Genomic DNA, 21,612 nt, shown 5'->3' with positions numbered 1-21,612 from the left:
AAAAGCGTACTTGGCTTAAGTTGCAAAAGTGGTTCATATACTTACCTTGGGCAGTACATCATAGCAAGTGCACTGAGATGCCCACTGGAAATACCAAGCAGCATGCTTGCTACCCAATACACCCAATCATTATGTATGAATACTGGAAACTGGCGAATTCTATTCTGAGGTTCGTACTTGCACACCATAAAGAATGGAATAAATAAAACTCTCAGTACCACAGGAAAAATTAAATGCTTAGGCTTGGGCTGAAACAAAAATTGAAAACACTGTTACCAATGATGTAGGACTACCAATTAAAAAGTAATCTCAACAGACTCAGAAGTGAACAGTAATGTGACAAGTAATGTAACAATAACAACAGTAAATGATTGCAACTGTGGGAACACAGTAACATGACACAGCACAGTATGGTCCAATTAGTAAAGTAGAAAGCTTTAAAAATAAATAAAAAATGATCGAATGGAATTATGGTGAATGAAGGACAATATAACAGCTTTTATACATATATTTAATCAAAAACTTACTCAAGTATAGTAATATGTGTGAAGTGCTTTGCATTAAAAAAAATTGGTGCACTAGTTAAGTAGAAAACTTAAAATAAGGAAATATATAAATAAATATTAGGAATTGGAATTATGGTGAATGAAGGACAATATAACATCACTTATACCTGTACTTAATAAAAACTTTCTTAAATATCAATATAATAGAGGGAAACAGGTACACACACACACACACACACACACACACACACACACACACACACACACACGCACACACACACACAGGTATGTAAAGACAGAGAGTTTGAGCAGAGATGTCAGTCGAGGCGGAAGTACAGAGGCAAAGATGTTATTGAATGACAGGTGTGGTATGAGCGGTGACAACTTGAATTTAGCGGAGGTTGAGGCCTGGTGGGTAATGGGAAGAGAGGATATATTGAAAGGGCAAGTTCCCGTCTCCGGAGTTCTGATAGGTTGGTGTCAGTGGGAAGTATCCAGATAACCCGGACGGTGTAACACTGTGCCAAGATGTGCTGGCCGTGCACCAAGGCATGTTTAGCCACAGGGTGATCCTCATTACCAACAAACACTGTCTGCCTGTGTCCGTTCATGCGAATGGACAGTTTGTTGCTGGTCATTCCCACATAGAACGCTTCACAGTGCAGGCATGTCGGTTGGTAAATCACGTGGGTGCTTTCACACGTGGCTCTACCTTTGATTGTGTACACCTTCCAGGTTACAGGACTGGAGTAGGTGGTGGTGGGAGGGTGTATGGGTCAGGTCTTACACCGGGGGCAGTTACTAGGGTAGGAGACAGAGGGTAGGGAAGGTGGTTTGGTGATGTCATAGGGATGAACCAAGAGGTTACGAAGGTTAGGTGGACGGCGGAAAGACACTCTTGGTGGAGTAGGAAGGATTTCATGAAGAATGGATCTCATTTCAGGGCAGGATTTGAGGAAGTCATATCCCTGCTGGAGAGCCACATTCAGAGTCTGATCCAGTCCCAGAAAGTATCCTGTCACAAGTGGGGCACTTTTGGGGTTCTTCTGTGGGAGGTTCTGGGTTTGAGGGGATGAGGAAGTGGCTCTAGCTATTTGCTTCTGTACCAGGTTGGGAGGGTAGTTGCGGGATGCGAAAGCTGTTTTTAGGTTATTGGTGTAATGGTTGAGGGATTCAGGACTGGAGCAGATTCGTTTGCCACGAAGACCTAAGCTGTAGGGAAGTTTCGTAACCTGCTTCACTGGTAGAGGTGCTGCCATTAGAACTGCAATCACGGGCACCGATTCTCTTCTGCTGATCAAGTGTCTGCCGATCGTCACAGAAGTATCCTTCTGGGAGCTGTTATAAAGCACTAAGAGCTGTGTCCAAGTTCGCACCCCAAATCCTGTCCTAGTTCACTGTACTGGCCTCTGGCATCTTTGATCTGAGCCGCATCCCCAGTCTTCACTCTGTGTCTTGTTCAAGATCTTTGTTCTAGCTGACAATGCCTTTGCTCCAAATCTCCTAGCTGGCATTCTGCACTACATCTGAATTCTCCACACTGACCCAACATCAGCCATACCTGTGGCCCATCTATGTGCAACTCGCCGTTGCTCCCTCCTCCACTGCCTCCTAGTGCAACATCACTGACTTTCAATTGATCGGGAATTAGTAGAGGGTATTCAACCCCAAATGACTGATTTTTTGATTCAGTTTGAGTTAAGTTCATTTATTTCTTGCTACCTGGAGCACATTATTTGGCATGGCTCCCTTGGCCATGACACAAAAATTTCAATATATGTTGTTTTGATGTTTGTGCGAGGATTTAAGGAGGAAATACAGAGCGATATTTTTTGGTGAAACAGTTTTGGAAAACGGGGTTTAGTATTTTGATCTTTTCTGTGTCATCCTCCATTTCAATGCCATTTTGGTCACAGAGTGTCTGAACCGATAGCTTCAATCCACAGTCCATTTACTGTTTTAACATAAGACAAAACTTAGTATTTCCTGTCAATTCAGAACACAGAATTTTACTTTTGAACTCTTAAAGCTTCATGTATGGCTCTCCTTACACAAATTTTTTTTTTTTTTTTTTTTTTTTGCTGCCTTTCTTTAGGTTCCTATTTACTATTCAAGTGATGCTGGAACAGACTTATGATCACTGAGGTTTTGGCTACATTTAAGTTTGCAATGAACCTCTTTTTGGTACTGTAGCAGCTTTCTAACATGACTGTTGAATCACAGCATGTCTTTCCCAATCTTCACAAGTTTTCTTGACACATACCTGTGTAAAGCGTATTGTACAACTCTTGAACATTGTCCACTGATGTTCAATATTGTCAGTGCTGGAGATAATTTTCAAACTGACTACTCAGGTAATATGAAACCAATTTCTTGTTGCTCGGCAAAGCAGGAATATCTTTCTACCTTTCTTTACATTCCTAGTTACAGTTGTATTCAACTGATGCTACAACAGACTTATGATCACTGATTCCCTGTTCTAAGCTGAGTCAAAATGTTTGGGCCTGTTAGTGACCAGGAAATCTAATATGTTGGCTTGAGAAGTCAGTTGTCTGATAAACTGCTTAAGGTAACTTTCAGATAAGGTATTGACAACAATGTCACATGTTTCCCTACTTTCTGCCTTAATTTTATGGTGTAAATGAGGACATAATCACTCTACATAGCACAAATTTGCTGCTGCTTGTGGAACTGTTCTATGTTCCACAGACCATAAGTACAGCTTATAGCTTATAGCTGTAAATAAAACTATCAAATATTTTTCTGTATTTCACATTAATGTCAAGTAAAAAATGATCAATGAAACAAAGGATACAAGGCAACAATGCATGGTATAAATGCAAACATAACCTCTAATGAGATGGTAGGTAACTCCAGTGAGACAGAAATGAAGTAAAAGAGCCGATGTAGGCCTACTGCTAGTTTCCTAAAGCTCACTCTATGGTATAACTAGAGATTGATAAATGAGTTTCGTTCCTTACAGACTTGATTGCAACAATGGATGGATATTTACTTTATCCAAAATCATACCTAATAAATCTGTAACCCAACAAATTATCTATGCTAACTGCTGTTGTCTTGAAGCAGTTAGCAGAGATGATCTGATGATTACAGGTGTACATGGCTATGGACACAGAGCTGAAGATGCCTAAACATTAAAAGTATTTGTTATGTTCAAAATGTGAATACATTTGGTACACAATTCAGAAAAGGTCGTAGTGAGTCCCCATTCGAAACATAATGACAACCTCAATGAGCTAAAAGAGTCACATGAATAGTCCCCCCCCCCCCCCCTTCTCTGTCCCACAAACTGATTTTTGTCACACGGAGAAAAATGAAGAAGCTGTAACAGCAATAGATGCACGCAAATTCCTGGCAGAAAAATAATTGAAGGCTAGCTGACACTGCTTGGGTGAAAGTTAATTTACTAATTGGTTCACACACTGATAAATTGTGGCATGAACAGTCACATAAAATAGGACAAGTCAGCTCAGGGACTGTTATTACCTCTACCTGTCTACACCAATTTACCTGCAGGGTCTGTGAATCAAAGCCAATATTGCCTAAAATTACAGCACGCAAAATATGAAAATATGGATAATGTAACTTCATGTAAAAAGGCTTTGATACGTGTAACCCGACCACTGTGTTATGTGGATGTCAGTTGTGGAGAGAGAGCCTAAAAGTCTCACAGTGTAGTCAAAATAAAACCATACCTTAATATTTCCTGAAAGTGTCCAAAGTGCTGTCAGAGAACTACATGATGGGTCACTAATGAAAGTGTTTTCCTTACAGACAATAGCTGCAATACCTTATTGATCACTTCCTGCTTTCTTTGAAGTGGGATATTTGAAAGTTACATTCAGGATCTTTTAGTGTCACAAGACTGAATGGCATAATCACAAGTAATGCCAATTTAGGTACACTTTGTATTTCAGTTATGGTAAAATTGACACACATCATACTTTTTACTGCATTGTTATTTTAATATGTTTAATTTTGATTTCACAAGGATTGATTCTAGTTGGTGGCCATTCCACATAAAACGCTGTATATAAGTTAGAGCATAACTAGATATGACACGACTGCTTTCACAGGTGGCACTGCTGCTGATAAGCAAAGCCTGTGACAGAATTGAAGAGGGATGTGGAGGGTTAGTGCACAGACAGGTCTCGCAACTGCATCTTCCACAGGGATGTAACACATGTGGCAAGAGGGTGGAAGTAAGTTCTGCGCAAGCAGGGACTGGGGAGTTACGTACATTGGGCAGACTGCAGAATACAGCTTTGGGAGGAATGGGAAGGATGTTCGTCACTTCATTCTGGTGAAAGACGTGGTTAAGTTACTCCAGTCCATGACAATATGGATTCTTCATATGCCACTGGTTCCTAGGGAACGTAAGAGGGTTAGGGACGCCTGTGGACATGGGCCAGGAATGTTTCCGGACTATGTTTGAGGGGTAATGCCAGTCTGTAAACAGCTTCAGCAGTAAGATGTGTTGATCCACCTTCATGTTTGATTCTACATACTTCTCATGAGGGTAAAATTGTTGGGGCACACACAATCACCTCATGCATATATACATGACATTGCATCCATCACAAAACTACTAGGGGGATCTAAAGCTATGGTACCTAGAGGTCTGATAGAATACACTGTCAATGGAAAAAAAAAATTAAATTTATTAAAAAGAAGATAACTCACTCATCAACAGGAACACAAAAAAGAATGAGAACTTTACTAACTTTTGGATAAATCCTTTCATAAATTACCCCAACCCCCCAAACACACACACCTGTACAGCTCGTTGTGCTGTCTAACACATCATGCCTGCTGTGTGGGTTCATTCTTTAAAATTTTGCACAGCTATGGCCATAAGGAAAAGCTAAGGGACTGATGGACACATCGGGTAGTGAGCACTGCAAAGTCGTTATTTGGTGAGGTGTCGTTACAACACTGCTCGCAGGAAAGGAAGCACAGCCTGGCAGGCACTATAAACAAATGAGGAGACAGGTGTGGAATAATCAGGTGCAACACAGAGCATTGAAGTGCTATGAAACACCCAAACATAGCTGTTACAACAGTGCGTAGCAACCTGTATATGAAGGTCAAACTAGACTACAAAAAGCTGACATTATAAACATTAAGAAACACTCCTCTTGTCCCCTCCAGACAAACTACACAAGATGAAAGAAAAGGAGTATAAATAAGGGAGCCCAGCAGCTCTAGCCAACCAGTCGTGTCACCACTATGACTGCACCTGATACAGGAAAAAATGATGATTGTTTCAGACATAGGCTAATCAAAATGATCTGGTGATGAATTTTGGCAGCCGACCGGCCTGCCGAATCAATCGCCGAGCTCTGCCGTACAGATGCATCACAGTAATGGTGATGTGGGTCTGAGAAAATTGGTAGTGTGTGGGTGCAGGGAGCAGGGGCAGCTGTCAACCACTCTCCGGGTGACTTTGTCTGAAGGGTACAAACTAACATTGAGAAGGGTGGAGACAAGACACGATCTCGTGACCTTTTGGGTCCGAGGCCGTCCTCGATCACTGACCGACTGCTCGGGGCAGGTGACCTGAGCTTCCAAGGCTCCACTACGATGGCTGGCAGTTGTTGCCCTCTAACATCTACACAGTGACCTTGAGAAGTGCTAGAGGAAATAGCCAGCTACACTCCGGAGGGCAGGCGTGCGGCTTCCAGCTCGGCTAACAAGTGCTGCCAGTCGAACTGCCCAGTCCGGGACAGAAGCTATTACCTCACGAGGTGAGGAGGTGTGTACCGAAGCAGGAGATTCTGGTGCTGGCTCTCGCACTGACACACACATACACAAACTGCACCGCTGTCGATCTGGATCGACAGGGGCACAGTGTACTCTTTGACGAAATAAATGCCAGTGCCAAACTCATCTGTGTATCTCCGCACACCCTGGCGTGATTCACCCCTCTCACCCAAACCATATCTCTCAGTCATCCCGTCGCATTACGATCTCTTGGGTCAGGGCATTGTAACAATTTGGTGTCAGAAAGTGTTCGTCTGTGTCCGACACTACAATTTGGTGAGAGAGTCGGTTTTGGGCGAGTGGTGAGTGAGGCAGTGGCACCTGAAGTGGGTTTGGTGGTATCAGCTGAGCACAATGTGGTGAGGTGAGTCTAGTTTTATTTCTATTTTTGGCGTTTGCTCTCCATGTCAGAGTTATTTATCTGAGCTAAGGCGTGCCATGTACCAGAGCTGAAGCAGCAAACTGTTCTGTGTAGAGGCAAATTGCTCATCTGGCTCACTAGAAGAATTACTTTGTTGTTAGATTTTTGTGTCTCTGTGCCTTTTTTTTATCTGCATTAGGGTAGACTAGAGTATGCAAAATGGTGGAAAAACAGGCTACCACTATGCAGATCCAGTTGCCACTTTAACTCGGTGAGAACATACGTTAACATAGGAACTGGAGCACAAGAGGTAGAGAAATTTCAAACTTAATTGTAGTTAGAGGATGGGAAAGCGAGTCAGGTTCAGCTGCAATTAGATGATGATGATGATGATGATGATGATGATGATGATGAAAATAAATCTGGATTGAGAGTGCCTTCTGCCTCATCTGACCCCACAGTGGTCACATTAATTAATCTCTTTTTAGGGAAGGCAGCGGAGGATGTGAAAATTTTTATTAAGGATATTAGGTATGCTGTATGTACTGTAGGACCTCGAGTAAAGCACGTATGTTTTGAGAGTGAGCTGCCATACTGTGCCAGTAGTACAAGTACTTTGTCAATGTAGTGCAACAAGTCTGTGGAGACGTTCTTGTATAGAATCTATAAACTGAATCAGGGTGTATACACGGACAAGGAAAAAAAATTCCCGGATTTCCTGATGAAAAATACACTTTTTCCTAGGTGAAAATACACTTTTCTCATGTTAAGTGACACTATACTTTCCCACGGAACTCTAAAACTTATCAATCCTTTGAATGGTTAACACTTTATACACAGTGTGGATCTTCCCGCTATCACTTTAGAAAATGAAACCCAGAAAAAAAACATTGGAAAGATCTCTAACGAGTAGCAACATGTACACTGTGTATTTTCATATTATGATAAGCTACATATTTTCATAATTATGAAATGATAAATTCACATTCCATCAAACAAAGCATGTTAGTTTCCAAAACATTGAAATTGGGATAACGATGCCCTTCTGTAAGCTAATCACAGTTCATATCAGATAATCTGGCCAGCAGATGACAGCAGATATTCACAGCATAGGACACGTGATGTCAGCAAATAGCAACACCATTGTTAAGTAGTGTTAACACAAATAGGAAAAGTTAATGGTTTAAATTAATATACATAGTGTAGCTACAAGAAAAGCTAAACTTTCACATAAATATTGATCTAGAAGATTAATAAGCTACAAGAGAAGCTACGCTTTCACATGTAAATTGGTCTTTTTATGTGTGTGTTACTCTTTAAGGTACATAACACAAATGTGCCAGTAAAATTTAAAATAATGACATAAATGTCTAGTCTTCTGTGCTAGAAATTCTTTTCAGTGACCGGTCCTCAAAGTGTTAAGTTTTAAACGAGAGTAAAATACTCTGTGATTTAAGAAATTCATCGCACATTCTCACATGTAACAGAATTCATCTTATGTAAAAGGCAATTCACCTTGACAGTAGTGCTTTTCAAACTACCATTTGCAATATCTTCCCGCGATATGTTAGAAATGGGTTCGTTGCAGCAGTTGCCAGAGAGCGCCAGAAAAAAGGCGTCACTGCGCGTGCACATCTATGATGGCGTATGTAGCCCATATGTTCATACATAAAAGCATTGAGACATCAGCAGAGGATACCCCAAGAGCATCGGGATTTTGTAGAACATACTCCAATGAACAACTCAGCTTGAAGTGCACATTCATATGTCCAGATACACAATGAAGTAGACCTCAACCTGGTATGGTTTTTGGGATGTACATTTTCTTCGAATACCAGTACTGTACTACCTCGCATTTGGTTCTTTATTATGGCATAATGCCATATGTCCCAGAATATGAAAATATGCACTTAAAATTCAGCAAGCAGCTGAAGTTAGCCAATGTTCTGGAAAGAAACATTTTGTTTCAAATAAATTGACTATCTCAGCAGAAAAGATTAATAAAAACCAAATTTCTTTGGAAAACTGATGAAAATAACTTCATTGTTCTGCAAGCCAATTATTGCTCGCCTGCCAAACACGTGGAAATAAAATGTAATCAGAAAACAAACTAATAATATATTCCAGCCTGCAGTAATTACGTGAATGTATTTTAATTGACTTGATAGCGACCGGCCACAGAAATCCATTTTGTTTTCATTTGATGAGGGAGCTGTAAACTAAAGGGAAACAGCAAAATCACTAAACGTAAACACGGGTCATGTGGAGACTATCCCTGTCTGCACTATAGCTCAGACTGCTCTGTGCATGCACGAATCTGACTCCAAGTAGGCAACAAGAGTGCTATGCATGTGGAGGAGTAGGAAAGGTGGGAAGCACATCCATGGGAAGCAGCTGGTAAATGCAAACAGGAGTGCTTCAACTGTTGAAAGGCAGTCCCTATAGACTGTAACACTGCACAAATTAGTGCAGAGACGGAATGCTACCTAATGGGCTTGGTAAGTGTCAAGAAACAAAGGGTTTTGGTTGACATTGGGGTGCATGTGTCCATTAATATTCTGAACCTCATGGTAAATAGGGGACTGGAGTGACCATGATATAGGTTACAAGGGGTTAGTGATAATAGTGTGAAATAATTGGGTATGTCAGTATTGGAATTTTCAGTTGAGAAAAATTAGTTCAGGAAACATATGCAGGTATTGCCACATGTAGGCGAGGGCTATTCAGTGGTTCTTGTGCTACTTTCTCAACAAACACCATGCTAAGGATGATACTTATAAATGTTTCCAGTACAGATTGAGCAGCAGCATAAAATACCGATAGATACGGGAATGGAAGAGTGGGTTTCAGTGGATACTGATTTGCCCAGAGAAATATTGAGAAAGATTATGTGTGACTGAACTCTTAATTAATAAAGAGTTGAATAGTTTACACTGTTTCATCTGCAGGAGTTTGGCACGTGTGAATGAGATTATTGCGGAAAAAATGATTCTGGTTAGTGTGGATAACTTTCGCAGAGGGTGCAATAATAATCATACTGGAAGTCTTGAAACCTGGATAGGTCGAGTCTAGAGAAAAGCCGCAAACAACTGCTGATGCGGAAGTGTTATGAGGGAAAGTGGGTCACCTGAAGGACAATGATCGAATGGCTATGGAAAACTTGTTGAGGTTTAGCGATTTATTTTGTGCAGATGGAGGTTTCCCAGCCATCCAGTGACACAACGGTACATACCAACAAGGGATAGTACACCAATTTATAGGAAGCCATACCCTACAGCAAGGCAACTGCAACCATTAGTAGAGCAGCGTAAGGGGCATGATGTGCTATGTAGTTTAAGGTCATGTAAGTAAGCTGTATGATGCAGAGTTGTTGAGTTTCACCAAGGGTGAGGCAGGGCTTGTAATAGCTGTTCAGTCTCTAGAATTTGGTGTGATGTTCTCAAGACAAACAGCTGTGTGGTTTACTAGTCATAAATGGATGCTAAAAGCAACAGTGAAGATCTGGGAGATTATAAATGAGGTACATAGGTTAGAAGAAGTCTTTTAAGAATGGTATAAGGAGGCAAAGGGAAATCATTTGTTTAGACAGATAAAGGAGAGTACCAGGAGTTGCAGTTCACTTACAGTGAATTAAGGAAGCTGTTGTTACAGTTGATGGATGTGGTTCCGCAAGCTAGGAGCCAGTGGAAGAGAGGCTGAGTAAATGGAGGAGGAACATTGTTAAAGACGACATCTGCTACAGCAGTTGATGAGGAAGTGCAGGAGTTAAATATCACAGTTGTTCAGGTTCAGCAGATAAGTTCTGTGAACGATGTCATGAAGTGGCATACAACACTGTTATCAAACTTGGAACAAAGGTTGTTGAATAACATGGGACTAGTACAGGAACTGGCAACAGAGCTAACTCGATGTGTTAGCGGGACGAGGGAAGTGCTGAATAGCAATTTGGAGGGAATACAGAAGCAACTGAGTGCACTGAACAAAAAACTGAATCCACAGTTTACTACGTGGAATAACAGATCAACTTGGGGATAACAGGTGTGAAGTGGTAATGTTACAGGAGGTGATGTTTTAAGTGGTAAATGGGAAACTTTTCACGTAAGGTATTCATAATCGGACTGTGTCAAGCAGAAGAGCAGTTTTCCACATAGTTACAACACATAGCCAAAATGTTGCACTGTTCTTCCGTATAGTTAGGGTAGAGGCAGAAACAGATGTGGCCAGGATGCATATAGCGATCCGCATACCTATTGTGTGGAGAAACTTGGGAGCTTCAATGCTACATCATTCACCTCTATCCAGTGAAATGGGAGATATTGGGGATGTGGGCACAACTGAGAACATGAGAAGTATTGCTGGCCTCGGGCAACAGGCAGTCTCATGGTAATGTCACGGGTAAAGTTGGAAAGGTGCGCACACGGGAAGGTTGTGATCCGTCTGGGTGGCCATGTATGGACTGACAAGAAAACATTTGAAGTGAGTTTGCTACTGTGGAAACTAAATGGGACAAGTTGTGAGAGCTTCTGACAGCCTGAACTTACTTTCAGAGGGGTCAGTATACACTTGGTATAGTCAGTCTGCATGCTGGGAACTGTATGCTTGAATTGCTATGAAGGAGGAAGTCAGTAGAGTTGAGAAAACTCGAGCTTTGGGAAAGCAGAACGATTATTAATGATACACCTTGCGAGATAATTGGGACAGAATTTCATCTTCTGGCTACACTTGCAGGCTCAACTGTTATGAGACTGTCACAGAATACATTGTACTGGCTGGAAGGATGTCCGAGGGTATTACCTACTCAAAATTTTAGCCTGTTTAAATAACAATCAATCCATAACTTATGCAGTCTTTGGACAAATTACAAGTCCCAGCAAGGAAGAATTTTGATGGAACAAAGGTGGCAGCATGATGACTATGATGGTAGTTGGTATCTACATCTACATCTACATTTATACTCTGCAAGCCAGCCAACGGTGTGTTGCGGAGGGCACTTTATGTGCCGCTGTCATTACTTCCTTTTTCTGTTCCAGTCGCGTATGGTTCCTGGGAAGAACGACTGTCTGAAAGCCTCCATGCGCCCTCGAATCTCTCTAATTTTACATTCTTGATCTCCTCGGGAGGTATAAGTAGGGGGAAGCAATATAATCGATACCTCATCCAGAAACGCACCCTCTCGAAACCTGGCAAGCAAGCTACATCGCGATGCAGAGTGCCTCTCTTGCAGAGTCTGCCATTTGAGTTTGCTAAACATCTCCGTAACGCTATCACGGTTACCAAATAACCCTGTGATGAAACGCGCCGCTCTTCTTTGGATCTTCTCTATCTCCACCGTCAACCCGATCTGGTACGGAACCCACACTGATGAGCAATACTCAAGTATAGGTCGCACGAGTGTTTTGTAAGCCACCTCCTTTATTGATGGACTACATTTTCTAAGGACTCTCTCAATGAATCTCAACCTGGTACCCGCCTTTCCAACATTTAATTTTATATGATCATTCCACTTCAAATCGTTCCGCATGCATACTCCCAGATATTTTACAGAAGTAAGTGCTACCAGTGTTTGTTCCGCTATCATATAATCATACAATAAATGATCCTTCTTCCTATGTATTCGCAATACATTACATTTGTCTGTGTTAAGGGTCAGTTGTCACTCCCTGCACCAAGTGCCTATCCGCTGCAGATCTTCCTGCATTTCACTACAATTTTCTAATGCTGCAAACTTCTCTGTATACTACAGCATCATCCGCGAAAAGCCCCATGGAACTTCCGACGCTACTTACTAGGTCATTTATAAATATTGTGAAAAGCAATGGTCCCATAACACTCCCCTGTGGCATGCCAGAGGTTACTTTAATGTCTGTAGATGCCTCTCCATTGATAACAACATGCTGTGTTCTGTTTTCTAAAAGCTCTTCAATCCAGCCACACAGCTGGCCTGATATTCCGTAGGCTCTTACTTTGTTTATCAGGCAACAGTGTGGAACTGTATCGAATGCCTTCCAGAAGTAAAGGAAAATAGCATCTACCTGGGAACCTGTATCTAATATTTTCTGGGTCTCATGAACAAATAAAGTGAGTTGGGTCTCACACAATCGCTGTTTCCGGAATCCATGTTGATTCCTACAGAGTACATTCTGGGTTTCCAAAAACGACATGATACTTGAGCAAAAAACATGTTCTAAAATTCTACAACAGATCGACGTCAGAGATATAGGTCTATAGCTTTTGCGCATCTGCTTGATAACCCTTCTTGAAGACTGGGACTACCTGTGCTCTTTTCCAATCATTTCGAAACCTTCTGTTCCTCTAGAGACTTGCGGCACACGGCTGTTAGAAGGAGGGCAAGTTGTTTCGCGTACTCTGTGTAGAATCGAATTGGTATTCCATCAGGTCCAGTGGACTTTCCTCTGTTGAGTGATTCCAGTTGCTTTTCTATTCCTTGGACACTTATTTCGATGTCAGCCATTTTTTCATTTGTGCGAGGATTTAGAAAAGGAACTGCAGTGCGGTCTTCCTCTGTGAAACAGCTTTGGAAAAAGGTGTTTAGTATTTCAGCTTTATGCATATCATCCTCTATATCAATGCCATCATCATCCCGGAGTGTCTGGATATGCTGTTTTGAGCCACTTACTGATTTAACGTAAGACCAGAACTCCCTAGGATGTCGGTACATAGAATTTTACTTTCGAATTCACTGAATGCTTCACGCATAGCCCTCCTTATGCTAAGTTTGACATTGTTTAGCTTCTGTTTGTCTGAGAGGTTTTGGCTGCGTTTAAACTTGGAGTGAAGCTCTCTTTGCTTTCGCACTGAACTGTGTAGTCATCAGCACCTGTACAAATTCCCAATCTGTACACAGCCCAATCTAGCCACTTTCATGAATGATGATGGAATGATGAGGACAACATGGACACCCAGTCCCCGAGCAGAGAAAATCCCCAGCCCAGCCAGAAATCGAACCTAAGACCCCGTGATCCAAAGGTAGCAACACTAGCCACTATACCACAATCTGCAGACAATGTGGCAGCATGTAAACTATTCACAGGAACAGCAGCAGCCCAAAGTGTCAAATTAAGTGTATCGGCTACTGGCTGTGGCATGTTTTTAGCAGGATTTTCCGTACTGTATTTCTGCGTAAAATGGAAGTAGGCACATGCTGTAGACATGCCAGCACACCAATAACCAGCAGAATGGTTGATAGGCATTTTAAGATGTTAATTAGTATATAAGAGTACAATAGGGGTACATGGGAGTTAAGGGAGGCAATATAAGTGTGAAGAGAAGTTCCATGTAGGGAAATTACAATGTGAACTGGGGGATTGTCCTCAATATATAAATTATTACAGTTAAGGTAGTTTAGTGGGAGCCAGATATTAGAGATTTGGGACGAATCTTCTCGAAAGGGAGGAGGTATGGTGCATTACAAATAAGTATAGGTATAGATTTAAGGAATCCTCGAAAATTTTGGGCAGCTCGGAAGGTAAAAGTTACAGGACCAATGGACACATTGGACAGTGGGCACTGGTAGTGTTTTTATTAAGCAAGTACTTCTGCGGGGTAAGTTGACGACATCACTCGCAGGCGAGGAAGCACGGCCTGGCAGGGCTATACACAAATGTGGAGATGGGTGTGGAGAAATCAGGCGCAACACTCGACACCAACATGCAACAAAACACCTGTATGTTGCAGCTATAACAGGACCTAGCAACCTGTATGTGGGGGCAGAAGCAGGCCAGAAAAAGCTGACATAATTATTAAGGAACACCCCACTCACCCCCTCCACACGGACTACATCAGAGGTGTGAGAAAAAGAGTATAATAAGGGGGCCCAGAGGCATAAGGCAAGCAGTTGCATCACCATTCTGTTCATATCTGGAACCCGAGGGAATAAAGATTGTTTGAGTTTAATGAATTGGTGAATTTCAGTGGCCAATTGGCCCCCTAAATCAACTGCCAAGCTCTGTTGTACAGGCATGCCACAGTCCAAAACTTGGAGGGGCATAGGTGTGGGCAGCAGGTGGCCAGCCATCCTCTGCTCTCTTGGTGACATGCTCCGACAGACTGCAAGCTGCCACCCTGGGCAAGTGACTAGAGCTTTTGAGGCTCGCTCACGAGAAGCACGTGAGGGAATAGCCAGGAAAGGAAAAGGAGTACAGTTAAAAAGAGTCACCCAGTCAGGTGAGACTTACCGGGCGGGATGAGAAGGATCTGTCTTTCCTTCTCATCCCGTCCGGTAAGTCTCAGCCCTGGTGGGCAGCTGCATGGGGCTTCCGGCTCAACCAACACACACTGCCTGCCATGCCGCCCGTGCCAGGACAGGAACCGTTACATCACAAGGACGAAGAGGCCAAGTGCCGTAGCAGCAGAATCCGGTGAAGATGTTTGTGCTGATGCACATACATACACTGCACAATTGCCATCTGGATCAGTAGACACTTTATATTCTTCAGCACAATAAAAATCAATGCCAAACTTGTCTGTGATTCTCGGTATGCCCTGGTGTGATTCATCCCTCTCTCCCAAATCATATCTCTCAGTCATCCCAGAACTTTATAACCCCCTGTGCCCAGTGGGTCCTATCAATATAGTCGGTATTGCAAACATCTTGCAAACCGGTGAATGCAATGTAAAGGCTTCAGCACTGTAAGAAGCACAAAACCTGGCTGTGTGACCTACGAAAAAATCCAATGTAGTCTAACAAGTGTACTTTATCTTCCTATGTTTACGTATTGAGAACACAAGGGGCATCTCTGCTACTTTCTTCTATCTTTAGTGTTTTTAGAGGGGTCATAGTCTACTAAAGTAAAGAAGCAGAGATAATTAATAAGGTCTGTGGAACAACAGTAGGATAAGTTATGCATTCAACATAACATGCACAGTTCCCAGCAGAGTGTGCATGTTATAAGATGATAGTGCCTGGCGTTATGATAGTAAATTCCCAAGACTCATTTGGTGACCATGAGGCTGAAATACCACGATTTACTTCAATTCTACAATTCCTGAATTTGAATATTATTGGACAGTTGTCACCTGTAGGCATATTAACCAACTCAGAGATTGGAAGTTTCTTTCTGAAGCTTGATATAAAATGTAATGGATCACCACTGATGATGTTTTACCAGCTAGAGAATTTAAGCCACATTGGAAGAAGGAAGGTTCCGGTTTAATGTATACCCCAACAATAAGATCAATAGAGAACAAGCACAAGCTTCAGCTTGTTAAGGATGGGGAAGAGAATCAACTGAGTACTTTAAAAGGAAACCATCTTAGCAACTCCATTAGAGATTTTGGAGACTTAAAAAGAGCATAGATGAAAATGATTTGAGCTCCAGGCTTCTAGAAGGCGTTTTCTGATGCCTTAAACTATTGTTCTGCAATCCAAAGGTGGCCCCATATCATATTAGGTGGATTTTCTTGTAATTTTGTCCAACCCTTGTACAAAAAAATTGAGTTCATCTTGTCACACAATTCACAGGAGAAGTTGCTCCTATACCCATATCCCCTCCCCTCGCCAGTATATGTAGAAAATGGTGATAAGAAACTGAGAGGTTTGGTCTTGATAATTATGTAAATAAATATATGCTAACAGTTTAAAAAATCTACTCACCAACCGGCGGCTGGGGAACACACACACACACACACACACACACACACACACACACACACACACACACACACACACACACACACAAGGATTTAACTTTGACAGACTTTCAGAGCCAGTGGCTCCTTCTTCTGGCAGAAGAGTTGAAGGGAAAGGAAGAGGGGTGAAGGGAAAGGAAGAGGGGTGAAGGGAAAGGACTGGAGAGGTTTAGGAAAAAGAGTATAGTTAAAAAGAGTCACCCAGTCAGGGGAGACTTACCGGACGGGATGAGAAGGATCTGTCTTTCTTTCTCATCCCGTCCGGTAAGTCTGAGCCCTAGCTCTGAAAGCTTGTAAAAGTTAAATCATTTTGTGTGTGTGTGTGTGTGTGTGTGTGTGTGTGTGGATTTTTTTATCTATTCTTTTTTATTATATTTTATCAATAATTGAATATTTTTGTTGTAATATGTATTGATAGAAGTGCTAAAGTGACAGGGATGTTAAGGAAGTCTCTGCAAGATGTTACTTCAACCAAATATATTTTATCACAAGTTGATTGCATTGTAATAATTCAAAAGTACTACATTAGGTGTTTCCACGTCAGTAGTACACATCATCACATGGACTGGCAGTGAGCTGCTCTAAAAGTTCAACACATTCTTCTTGCCTCTTCACTAATTCCATAACAAAAGTAGATTAGAAAATGGAGAGCTGCAACTCCCAAGCAGCAAATGGGTGAGATAACTAATTTAAAGAAATTTGAAAATTTTGTCTTTATAATTAAACCAAAATACTTCTTCACAATAAACAAAATAGCAGTACTCTCCAATTAGTAATACTTACCCACGTGAAAACAGCTGACAACAAGCTTCCAAGCATGGCACAAACATTGAATGTTAAGAAACATGTAACCTCAGTGAAGTACTTCTCACTGATGATAAAATCTGGATCACTCTGTTTGATATCTGTAGGAACAAATATAAGATTAGTCATGATATTATAAAAAGGTAATGTTCACTATCAAGTTAGGTTCAATATCGATCTTTAACAGTTCTATCTTTTTCAAATACAATATGATTAAAACAGAAATTTACAGACGCTGTAATTACATACTTCAATACTACAATTTGATACACTTCTCCCTGTCACTTACAAAACAAAAACAAGGATCAGAGAATGAGTACTGAAACCATGAAAATGATAAAATAGATCATTCCACCCTCCCCTTTCCCCCTTCATGTCATGCACACAGACTAGTGAAAGTATTTTGAGTCATACCATGCTGTTTACATAAAGACTACCTATGCTTGCCTGACAAGTGCTGGAATAAACAACAATAACTAATCAATAGACTATAGAAATAGTGATGGCGTGCAGATCAACATTGTTTCTGTTGGTTCGAGATTTTAATTTGGCTATACTTATGAACTGTGCAGTAAAGATGCACTTAGCCACATTAAGATAAAATCATGATGCATACAACTGCTGTCGTTATAATGGAAGAATGTAGAATAATAGTTGATACACCAGCAAAGGTATGGAAATTTCTAAGTGTAAAGAGATTACTATTTTATATGATCAACAATACAAAAAGAAATCATCCAGTCTAGTCTGTTTACACTCATGGTGATCTAGGACTACAAAATATAGCATATGCCCTTTGCATTACAGGGACTGCAAAACAAAATCTGTAATGCTTTTCAACGGTGCCAAAATTCTTCCCCTAAGGCTAAAATTGAGTTGCCGTGCATTTGGTTTTACTTCTATGTGAAGTGCTTTTCAGGTCTATGTGTAGTGCTGTCAAGCATGGGTCATAGGGCTATGAATGCCCACAAAAGGTCAAAATTACTAGTTTGCAGATTTTTGATCCCGGATTGGGCATTATGTCAATTAACGACACATAAAAGTCTAATAGATATATGCAGAGACAGCAATTTGAAAGCGAATTTTATGCAGACTGCAAATAGTCATGCTTATATTTCTGCTGGAAAAATTAGGATGTCCTGTGATAATCCAACACAATCCCACAGTAGCAACAGATGATCAGGATCAGGATCTGAATGTTCAACACAGAAGCATACCAATATTTTTACCAGGTACAAATTTTAGAAGGTCTTGACCACACTTGTTACATATGTGCAGAGTGTCTCCCAATTCTGCCGGCCAATCTTACATTACAGCTGAAGCCCAGCCAGTCCTGGGAGCACATCCTTGTACATTTTGCTAAGCAAATGATGTATTCTATGTGGTCAATAGTAGTAGACAGTGCTCTCCAATCTTACGTACATCACCAGAATGAAGTCAACCTCCAAAAGTACATCTCAGGCCCTAACTAAAATTCTACATATTGAGGACTTATCATATCAACTGATAAAAATATTGCCCCAAATTCACAGAAAAGTAACTCGACAAAGGCAATTCAAAAAATGTAGTCAAACGTGTGATGCACAACTCCACTGATATAGCAAGAGGGAGGTAAATCAGACAGTGTGGGTATTTAAACCAACAAAAACTGAAACGGTTGGTGTAGTCACAAAGGCGGCAGCAGTGAATCTATTCCTCAGAACACAGCAGGGCTAAGGACCAGAAAAGTTCACATTTTGCAATAAATGCAAAATAGATGCATATTCTGCCTCAAAATGTGAAAACACAAAATTATTTCATAGATACTGTTTCACAGTGAATTGTATCCAGATAAGCTATTAATAAGAAATAGTTTTATTTTAAGTATATAATACCAAAAATTTAAGCATTTAATGGCACTGTACATCATCTAACAAAGCCCAATTGGGAAAGATAATTTGTGAAAGAACCTACTTGCAAAATAAATCATACAAACACAATGAGGCACCAATGTGCTCAATGACCTGAGCCATGCCAACTGTGATGCTGAATGGCCTGTTTAACACACACGTCACTTAATGAAATGTACTACTCAGCCATGGGACCTAGCATTTTACAAGAAACAAACACACATTTGTTTGCTAGCGAAAGCTCAGAAGATAGTATGATGTGGACAGTTACAATGCGGCAAATTACATGGAGGATAATTTGAACTGTAGCTCCATCGAATACAACTAGAGGTCTATGTGTAGTGCTGTCAAGCATGGGTCATAGGGCTATGAATGCCCACAAAAGGTCAAAATTACTAGTTTGCAGATTTTTGATCCCGGATTGGGCATTATGTCAATTAACGACACATAAAAGTCTAATAGATATATGCAGAGACAGCAATTTGAAAGCGAATTTTATGCGGACTGCAAATAGTCATGCTTATATTTCTGCTGGAAAAATTAGGATGTCCTGTGATAAGTATGATGTGGACAGTTACAATGCGGCAAATTACATGGAGGATAATTTGAACTGTAGCTCCAACAACTAGAGGTTGGCCTGAACTACGTTGTTAACTACACTCTGCTAACTTCAACAAGCACCTGCACGGTATCTGCCCCCAAATGCTTTGTGTTTTGTGTTGTGTATTGCTCACTGTTCTCTTTTCTTCCTTTGAAATAAGTGAAGTGACTAATCCTGATCCATAACGGACTTCGATTACGATGGCATTCAAACTTCTAGTCTGTTTACACTCATGGTGATCTAGGACTACAAAATATAGCATCTGCCCTTTGCATTATAGCGACTGCAAAACAAAATCTGGAATGATTTTCAACGGTGCCAAAATTCTTCCCCTAAGGCTAAAATTGAGTTACCATGCATTTGGTTTTACTTTTATGTGAAGTGCCTTTCAGTTCTATCTGTAGTGCTGTCAAGCATGGGTCATAGGGCTATGAATGCCCACAAAAGGTCAAAATTACTAGTCTACATATTTTTGATCTTCAGATTGGGCAATATGTCAATTAATGACACATAAAAGTCTAATAGATATATGCAAAGACAGCAATTTGAAAGCGGAGTTCACGCAGCTCCATTCATTCCATTTTGATGTAAGCAATGGAACATGACAACTGTTTGCAGGTTGGGAGAACACCCTTAGGCTGGAACACCAGAGCCTTCGGGACATTCACAAGAGCTGTACTCCAAGGAAGTCATGACCCAAACCTCTGTAACATAGAGCGAAGTGGTATTTCAAGGTGCAGCCTAAGTCTAGCTACTACCTGTTTGAAACACATTGCTTGATATCACATATCAACAGTTACAAAAATGTTCGTTGGCATTATTTAAATCCTTGTGGTAAATATGCAAAATTCATTCTGACAATTTTAATTCTGTAATATGTTATTGATAAATTTATTCTAATACATATTTTGGGGTAGCTCCACCTCAGAACCTTTATTATGAGCTGTGCATGGAATTACAAAGTAGTAAACATGTGTGTTCATCTAAATCATGAGATCCTCTATGGAAATAAATAATTAGATATGCAGTGGAATTGTTGATAGTGACTGGTGACTGTATTCCTTCTGTAAGAATTATTTTCTTCTTTTTATAATTTGAAAATAGTGAAAACCTCTAGCATTTCATTTCACACTCATAGTGATTTGCACTACATTTATCGAAATTGCAACGTTTACTTACTTTGAGTAGAGTAGAGGAGGAGACTAATTTCTGGCAGCAGTGTTACTGTTTCCTACCTTGTTTTGGCTGTGTTTCAACTTACAATTACACAGATATTGTGTTTAACCAATTAATGGTGTGAGTGTTGCACACTTTCTGGCAATAATATCTCTTGTGATACCTAAGCAGAGATACTGCTACTAAAAGAGACCAATGCCCTCAAAAGTTGCTATCCTCAATTAGTAGACACTAATGTGGTTAAAATGGAGAATGGGTAAGAAAAGAGACAGAAAGCAATCTGAGATAAAATCGCACTCACTGTCCCACAATCTCATCCATGATCACCAGCACAATTACACTAGCTCACATAATGGAAGATAGCATTAAAATTGTTCACATGTTCTAAAACTGTTAAACAAAACTAAGTAAAAATGAGGAAAAGTAAAATAGAATCACAGGAATATGTGGCTGATTGGTCACCTACCAAAAAAAGATACTCCAGCAACTCTTGTAACACATTAAAACATCACCCTAAAATTTTAGGGAACATCGGACACTTCACAAAATCTTGAAAGTCATGCCACATTCATTTCCAGTGTAAAGTCCCATACATACCCAGAACTGCTTTCACGGAGTTTGTACAATTTGATGCCTAATCTGCTATGCTTTGATGGAATATATTGCTTCCATCCAAGCCGTCCTCTCCAGAGCAACAACGATTCGTCAACAGTGATCTTCTTTTCTGGCATGTACAATGATCTGAAATTACACCGCAGATGCTCCATAATGGGGTGAATTTTCAATAGTTTTCTGCTGAGAGTGCCTAGTGGATCATATGAGGTATTGTCAGCAAAGTGGAAA

At 40.7% G+C, this 21,612-nt stretch overlaps 1 protein-coding gene across 2 annotated transcripts in view; it reads right to left on the bottom strand.

The window, feature by feature from the left end:
• Nucleotides 1–21,612, bottom strand: part of LOC126354841 (equilibrative nucleoside transporter 1) — a 178,398-nt gene that overhangs the window by 12,153 nt on the left and 144,633 nt on the right. For both annotated transcript variants that reach the window (XM_050004818.1, XM_050004817.1), the window contains exons 9-10: nt 17,083–17,204; nt 46–248 (exon numbers count right to left, since the gene is read on the bottom strand). In XM_050004818.1, coding sequence (XP_049860775.1) covers nt 46–248; nt 17,083–17,204 — 325 coding nt within the window. The remainder of the gene's footprint in view (nt 1–45; nt 249–17,082; nt 17,205–21,612) is intronic.

Source organism: Schistocerca gregaria, chromosome 3, assembly GCF_023897955.1.
Source record: "Schistocerca gregaria isolate iqSchGreg1 chromosome 3, iqSchGreg1.2, whole genome shotgun sequence".
Taxonomy (NCBI): domain Eukaryota; kingdom Metazoa; phylum Arthropoda; class Insecta; order Orthoptera; family Acrididae; genus Schistocerca; species Schistocerca gregaria.
The sequence above is the reverse complement of the archived record's forward strand: the minus strand, read 5'-3'. Positions and strand labels throughout refer to the sequence as shown.